Genomic DNA, 7,926 nt, shown 5'->3' with positions numbered 1-7,926 from the left:
TACAGATTTACAGATCACCTCCTCAGTTCCAAGGACATGCTCTCTGCTAAGGTAGCTTAAGACTACAGTAAGTCCTGGCAAATAAAACTGCAATTAGCTATGGGTTGTCAGCAAAAATCTTTGAGGTTTTATGAGAGCTACTGCTAAACTAAGTATTAATTCAATAGTTATCAAAAATCAACTAACAAGCTCTAACTTGCATTAGAGAGACCATCACTATATTGTCCTGGGGGACTGTGGGGCACCCTTTGGAGGTCATTGACAGAGGGGAATGTGTCAAGAGGACTTAATCCTTTCTCATGAGGAATGACTTGGAGAAGGGGTAGAGAGCGTGCCGGGAAAAGACAAGGAGTCCCACGCACGGTCTCTGACTTGTGAAGAGCTGTCCTGGGCTGAGGGGTGCTCCTGGCCCCATGGCAAAGCTGGGGCTGTCAGAATCCCAGGCAGGCTCCTCAGACACTGAAAGGAAGGGAGGGAGGGAGCCTCCCATCACGAGATGATGCCTCCTGTTGAGACAGCTTAGGAGGCTTCCCACATTACCTCTGCAGTCCTTTTCAATAGTTAGAAGGCACACATTCTAGAATTATGTGGCCCTGAAATTAGAAAATGCCAGAATTCTAGGCTTCTGCCCTATGCTTCTACGGCTCTGTGACCCTGAATGCAAAACAATTCAGCCTGGGGACCTGGAGGTCCTCCTGGCCCTCCGGTCCCCTGGCTTCACATATCTCAAGGAGTCATTTCATCCACACTCCCCACACGCAGCCTCTCACATACCCAACACGCAGGTCTTACCCTCTGGCCAGGAGAGTGTGACGTGACACAGGACATAAAGGAGTATCCGATAATAATTCATTAGAGGGGATGATCCCAAAGCAGCAAACAATCCCTCTTTCCTGTCTGAATTAACTCCTCATTCTCTGTAGCTGGATTTCCTCCCGGATGGTCTTGGCTGAGGCTAATGTTTCTTAGTCTAATTCCATCCCCATCCTGAAGATGAGGAACGGGAGGGAAGAGGATGTAGAGGAAGTGTCAAATCCCACTTTGGCTGTGCATAACCCCTCCTCCGATGATAGAAAGCAGGCTGGCTTGGGGAACAACGTCATCCCAATGGGAAGTCCCTCCATGTATCTAACCTTAATCCTGCTATGTGCAAACAGAACCCATTTCTTCTCCCACAGTCTGGGAGAACGCATCAAGGGTCACTGCCCCACCAAAAAGAGGTCCAAAATGCCCTCCCAAGAGTCCCCTCCCACCCCCATCAGTACTCCAAGGTCAGCAGGAATGATACGGCACCACTAACGAGTAGAGTATCTGAGATTATTGCAGACTTTATAGAAAACTGCTCAAGGGAGATCCAGATTTTCTGGGTATGGGGAGGGCAGGCAGGCCTCAAGCCAATATATTAAAGGAAGGTGACTTCCTGTGTGCAGACGCAGCACAGGCCAGCCATTCTGCCTGATCTAGAGGGTGGGGAGTCAGGGAGAGGGGGTCCTCTCCCCCACTCACCAATTGTGCTTTGGGATCATGGAGAAGGCAAGGTGCTGAGCTTCTGACCCTGAACCAGGAGGGCTTGTGCCTGAGGCAGGAGGCAAGACCTACTTCTCTTTCAGAAGATATACGGGGTGAGGTGGTGGTGGTAGTGGTGGTGGCAAGGAATCCCCAAGGGCGAAGAGCCACAGGGGTGGGAGAGAGCATAGAGAAATCGAAGGGCAGCAACTTCCAGCCCTTCAGACCCCACTTCCTGCCCCTCTCTGAGGCCACGATGCCCCACTATCCCTTTCACACACCCAACTCTCTCCTTCCCTACAAGGATCTGCCAGTATGCACCAGGGGTGCATGGCACCTGCACCTATCTGGCAGGACTGAAGAGCTCGTCCTGGGAGGAAAAGGGGATGAGGACATCCCAGGGACGGATTCCTCACTGGACCTTGACTAGTGAATGGCAGGGGTGGGTGCTGAGTGCCAGCATTGGGTATGGGGGAGGGGTCAAGAGCCTAAGGCTTGGGCAGGAGGACGAAAGTCAGATCGGGGTGAAGAGCTGAGAGTCTGAGACTGGGGACCAGCACTGAGTATCGGGAGGTCAGCGCCCTGGTGGGAAAGGCTGAGAGTTGGCTCCACACTAAGGCTAGATGGGCTGTGCTTGTCCCTGGGATGGGAGGGACAGACTAGGAGCTGAGCCCCATGCCTGAGCCGAGGAAGGGAAGGGCCTGGGCCAGAGGCGGGGGTGGGTGAAGGGGGGCAGGGGTATGAAATATATTCTTAGATGAGGGGAGGGTGCCCAATCCTCAGAGCCCCAGGGTTGGGCCTCCATGCAGGATGGAGGGCTCTGAGCTCTGGAATGGGACAAAGGGCTCAAAATCCACAAAACCATTCTGATGGGGGTGCTGTGCTTCGAGTCCAGAATGGGATGGAAGGGCCCTCAAGCCCCGGAGGTGACTGAGGGCTCCGAGCTGGCGAGGGAGGTCAGTGCAGTCTCGGGTGTCGGAGCTCCAAGCACAGCGTGCTGGGGGCAAGTCTCAGAGCTTTGGCCTTGAAGGACAGATTCTCTGTGTGAGCTCCGAGACGGGGAACGGACTTTCAGTGGTTCAGGAGGGAGGTTTCGGAAACTAGGGTGGGCAGGCGGGGTTTCTGGATTCGGACCGGCTATCTCTGGGTCTTTGACGGTGGGAGCTCTCGGAGGCGGGAACGAGAGGGTACGGCTTAGCGCCTCCGAGTCAGGGGAAGGTCTCAGAGCTCGGGGCTCGCGGGTGTCTCATCTCCACGGCTTCGGGCCAGGCAAGGGAAGCCCCGAGCCCGGGGGCGCCGCTCAGAGCCCCGAGCCCGGGGAGGTGGCGCGGGAGCCCGCGGGCGCGGCGGGCGCGGGCGCGCGGCGCGGGTCGGCGTCCTGCTCGTAGCGGTAGTGGTAGCCCTCCATCTGGTCCCGGCACGCCTCGCGCAGGTTGCGCATCCAGCGCTGGATGCCGCGGCGGTTTAGGTAGAGCACCATGAGGAAGATGAGGCCGATGAGCGCCAGCACCAGCCCGAAGAACACGTAGGAGGCTTCCAGCTCCGGGCCGGCGGCCTCCGCCTCCTCTCCGCGAGCGTCGGCGCCGCTGTCCGCGCAGCGAAGCCGCGCCCCGTCCAAGTCCAGCAGCGGCCGGTCTAGCAGCGCCCGCGGGGCGGCGCAGCGCAGGCGCCGCGAGTCGGGCACGCGCTCCGTGGCGTTGCGCAGCCAGGCCAGCAGGGGGCGCGCGGCACAGCCGCAGCGCAGGGGGTTGTCGGCGAGCAGCAGGCGCGGCCCGGGGAGGCCGCCATCGCGCTCCAGCGCGCGCAGCTCGTCGGGGTCCAGGCCGGCCAGCGCGTTGAGGCGCACGTCCAGCTGCTCCAGGCGCGCCAGGCGCAGCGCGGCTGGCGGCAGACGGCTCAGCGCGTTGCCCGCTAGGCCCAGCAGGCGAAGCTCGGTCAGCGGTGCCAGCGCAGCGTCCAGCGCGGCCAGCAGCGCAGGGCCGCCGCGCACCAGCGCGTGGTTGAGCTGCAGCGAGCGCAGCGCGGGGAGCCCGCGGAAGGCGCCGCCGCCCAGGGCGCGCAGCGGGTTGTGGCTGAGGTCAAGCGCCGCCAGGCTGGGCAGCCCGTCGAAGGCGCCGTCCTCCACCACTTCGATGTGGTTGTGCGTGAGGCGCAGGGCGCTCAGGAGCGGCAGGCGCACGCCCGCCGCCTGGTCGCCGTCCCCGTCCCCGCCGGCGAAGGCGGCCGCGCGCAGCACCGTCAGGTTGGCGCCTACGATGGTGAGGTTGCGCGCGTCGGGCGGCACGTCCCGCGGAGGCTGGCGGAGCTCGGCGCCCGACGCGCAGCGCAGCAGCAGCTTGGGGCCGCCGAAGCAGTAGCACTGGAAGGGGCAGGGTGCCGCGGGCTGGCTCAGCGCCGCCGCCACGAGCAGCAGCCCCTGGAGCCCCGGCTGTCCCGCGCGCGGGGCCATCGCGGCCGCCCCCGCATCCAGCGCCCGGGCCGCCGCGCTCACCAGTGAGTTGGGAGCGCCTGGTGGGGGGCACGGGTGGGGCGAGTCCTTGACCCGGAGCGGCTGGCAGTCCCGGTCGGTCCGTTCGCTGTCTCGAAAGTCTGAGGAGCCGCACTTACTGGCTGACTGGCCGGGGGCGAGAGGGGTCAGACGGGGAGCGGAGCCCCCCGCCCCCGGTGCCCTCGCCCTGCGCGCCGGCCTCCGGCTTCCGCGGCCGCTCCGGGCTCCGAGCCGAGTGGGCAGGGTTTGCCTCCCCCCTCCCCGCCTCCCGGTCTCGTCCTCCGCCCCCAGCGGAGTCTCCGCGCCCTCCTCGCCGTGGGAGGCGGGGTGGGAGGCTCCCGAGAATCAGGGCTGTCGGCTGCTGCGCTTTCTCTTCATCCTCTCCGCCCCCGCCCCTCCGGGCTGCCGAGAAGTTTGGCTCCTGGAGGCTCCGACTTGGTTTTCCTCCTCCTCCACCCCCAACATTTAAGCTGGGTCCTTCCTCCTCCCTCTCCAGCACGTGTGGGGCGGGGCCCGACTGCGGAGAGCAGGCAGGTGGGTCACCACCAGGGAGAATTCGGGGGTTGGGGAGGACTTTAGAGCTGCTCCTACTACCGGAGGAAGGGATGAGGGGTGGGCTGAGAAAGTTACTCATTTTCCGGCCTCTTCCTAAGGCAGAGAGACTGGAAAATCCCCAGTCTCTGCTTCCTCCTCTGCGACCCTAGTTCCATTAGACCTGGCTGTGTCACCACCCCTGCAGGTCCTATGGGACCAGCTTTTTCTCCATCCCATCCCATCCCATTCTCAGGAGAAGTCTGTGGCGCCCGCTCCCCTCCCACCCACCAACTCTGGCTGCTCTGCCTCTGCCAGGAGTTCCCCCATGTGGTTTCCTCCACCGGGCTGGGCTTCTCTGCCAAGCACTGTCCTAGGCACAGAGACCCGGGGGTGTAGTGATTCTGCTCTTTGCTTTCACTCCCTGCCCCCAAACCTCTTAAGTCTCCTGGGGTTCCGTTGGACACTGTCAACTAGTCCCTCCAGGCTTCTCCGCCTGTGAGTGGGGTTTGGGGCACCAGAGGTTGGGAGAGCAGGAGCAGATTTTGCAGCATGGAGTTGGGGGTCTCAGAAGGGGCCAGGGCTGAGCGGGGGGCTGAGCTGTTTACAGATTTGTTTTGTTCTGGATTTTTTTTTCCCCAGAACTGGGAAGCTCTAAACCTGATTTAAAGAGACAGGCTCCTGAGAAGGGAGGATTCCTGGCCTTAGCATGAATTATTCAGGCTGGAGAGGCTGACACTTGATCCGCAGGCCATTCGGGTATCAGCAGAGCTGGTTGGAATAGAGGCTCCCCCCCTCCTCGCAAGAATCAGTCTCTTTCTCCTGAATTGGGTACGGTTGTTATGTTGACTCCTTCCCTGAGGTTATATTTAACAGATCGACCAAAGGATCAATACCACTTAAGGAGAAGAGGCAGACCCTGCAGTGGCCTGGGTCTTGGGCAAGGACCAACATTAAGGAACAGAGCTGGTGATGATGGGGGTCTCCCAGCTCTCCCCTCCTCCAAGCCCCTCTCTCTTCCCTACTCCCTGTCTTAACTCTCCCAGGTATGAGAGCTCAGATGTGTCTCATGCAAGTCCATGCAGACTCATTCATATGTGGACATAGGATCGTAGGTTTGAGTGCGTCCTGGCATGTGTCCATAAATTCATAAAGACATACATATTTGAATATGCACACTTCTGAGCCCATGCAGGTTCGTGGGTACATTCTCAGAGGGCAAGCTTACAGGCCCATGCTTAAGCCATGCCAAGCATAGGGACCCAGAGATTGGCTAGCACAGTCAGACCCTACTCCTTCCCTGCACCATGCCCTTGGTCTGTGGAGGTAACAGGCTGGTGATGTCTTTTTCTCACATGGGCACACGTGCTCAAGTAGATGCCACTGGGGCTGGGCCCCCAGCTATAGCACTCCCCTAAACCCCGGCCCACACAGCAACATGCCCCAGCTCTGACATCTCCCCTGGTAGGAGGCACTAGGTCATTTTCACTTTTGTGTTTCCAGTATGGAGACTATCTCAGGAGAGTGTGTGGTGCAAATGACAGACTGAATGAACAGAAGTCTCTGTTTCCTTGTCTGCTTCCAGGCCCTGAGGAATCAGACCACTACCAAGGCTGGAACTCCTTCCCCAGGCCCCCGTGGCTGGCCTCGGATTGGCTGATGCCCCCCTCTCCTGCTGCCCCCCAGGAAAGGAGCTGCAGGACCCCAGGCAGCCTTGATTGGGGGGGGTGCTCAACACCTCATTTGGGGAAATGAGGCCTGGAGAGAATTTAGAATCATCAGGTGCCAGAGAATAAGGCAAATGTCCTCTGTTTTGCACAAATGGGGAAATAGGCCAGAGGGGCCCCAAGGCCCCTGTCAAGGTTTCAGAGTTTAGCCTAGAAACCTGGCCCCAGGGTCCTTGCCCAGGACTCTGTCCAAGATGGTGGGCTGCATCTGAGAGGGTCCTGCACCACAAGGAATGCTCATCCTGACCCCAAGAAGCTGAGGCTGGGAATGGATGCCATGGTTGATCTGGTGTGACCTCAGGCCTTTCTCAATCTTGGGCTGTCACCTTCCTCTTCTATAAGGTAGATAGGCTTTAAATTCCTGTTCTTCCTATTCCTCTCGGGGCTGTTATGATAAAGTGAATGGGAAGTGCCTCAAAACAAGAAAAAACATTTCACCTGGGTCTGGGGGCCTAGCACCCATCCTGCCAGACCCTGGGTAAGGCATTGCCCCTCTCTGGGACTAATTAGCTCCCATGTCATTTTTCCCTGTTCCATGTTCTTTCCTTTTCCAACACAGCAGATTTGTGGTGGATGTTAATAAAATGAGTCTCTGCTTGTCTCTCTGTATGGCCTCTACTCAGCCTCCTCTCCTCTCTTCCCACTTTGTAAAGGTGCTTCCCTTCTAAATTCTCCTGGAACCAATTTCTCTCTGTCCAAGTTCCCCAAGGAATCAAGTCTGCGAGCCATTGGGGCTGAGGGATCTCTGTTCTTTGGAGGAACAGCGCTCTCCATCTTAGATTTGCCAGTGTTCAGTATGCATTAAGTGTTCAATAAATGTGTGTCCACTTGAGTCTGAGGCTGTGTGTTTATTCTCTGATGCATCTGGTGGAAGTCTCTTTTCTTGGACTGTTTGCCCCAGCTGGGGTGCTCTCCTCTTGATTCTGTTTCTCCAGTCCAGTCAGCTGTCCCTCAGGACTTGTGAGTTTTGCCCCCTTCAGGGAGCCCTCATGGCTTCCGTCTCCATCCTTTGAACTTCATTGATCAATTAGAGGGCTAAGACTCCCCTGATCTTCTTGACTGTCAGCAGCTGGGGCTCAGGTCTGGTCTAATTTCTTAGGGATCAGTACAGAGAAGGCACCAGGGAATATTTGCTGACTGAAATAATGATTTAAAAATCTGTGACTCGAGCCTCTCATCCCTATGAGGCAAGCTCAGTGAGGACCCCTCATCTACACTTCATACCAGGAGATAGCTGCTCAGAAAATGTTAAGTGCTTTCCCCAAGGTTGCACAGCTGACTGGGACCTGAGCCCGATAGAAGCTCGGGTTTCTTGCCCATCTCCTTTGCCGCAGCCCCCCCTCATCCTAGGATCCCTCTCTCCTGGGAGTGTGGCTGGGTCAGATCCCAGGGGAGCCTGTGGGCAAAGAGCTCATGCCCTCAGGGTTTCCTTAGGACTCGGAAGAAGCGAGGCACCCCTCGCCACCCAAGCAGAGTGATCATCTGCCCTGTGCCCAGATGAGTACCCCTCATGTCAGCCACACTGGATCTCCACGCTTGCTTGAATTTATTACTCCACTAGGTCCCAGAGCCCCTCTCTTAGTATTCCAAGGTGTTGTGTCTACCTGAGCCTCTAGTGCCTTCACTGGGCCTTTTCTGCTGGCACAGACCCTGCTGTTGGTCAGCTCCACTAAG

At 58.4% G+C, this 7,926-nt stretch overlaps 1 protein-coding gene across 1 annotated transcript; it reads right to left on the bottom strand.

The window, feature by feature from the left end:
* Positions 1–1,312: 1,312 nt before the first annotated feature.
* On the bottom strand, positions 1,313–4,433 carry TPBGL (trophoblast glycoprotein like). The gene has a single exon (XM_031016035.3). The coding sequence runs from the start codon at positions 3,953–3,955 to the stop codon at positions 2,807–2,809; it is 1,149 nt and encodes a 382-aa protein (XP_030871895.1). The 5' UTR covers positions 3,956–4,433; the 3' UTR covers positions 1,313–2,806.
* Positions 4,434–7,926: the final 3,493 nt, after the last annotated feature.

Source organism: Gorilla gorilla, chromosome 9 (assembly GCF_029281585.2).
Source record: "Gorilla gorilla gorilla isolate KB3781 chromosome 9, NHGRI_mGorGor1-v2.1_pri, whole genome shotgun sequence".
Taxonomy (NCBI): domain Eukaryota; kingdom Metazoa; phylum Chordata; class Mammalia; order Primates; family Hominidae; genus Gorilla; species Gorilla gorilla.
Note: the sequence above shows the minus strand (reverse complement) of the source record. Positions and strands in the feature narration are given on the sequence as shown.

Bases quoted from the DNA above. Each gene is read 5' to 3' on its own strand.
- TPBGL (XM_031016035.3), bottom strand. From the start codon at position 3,955: ATGGCCCCGCGCGCGGGACAGCCGGGGCTCCAGGGGCTGCTGCTCGTG.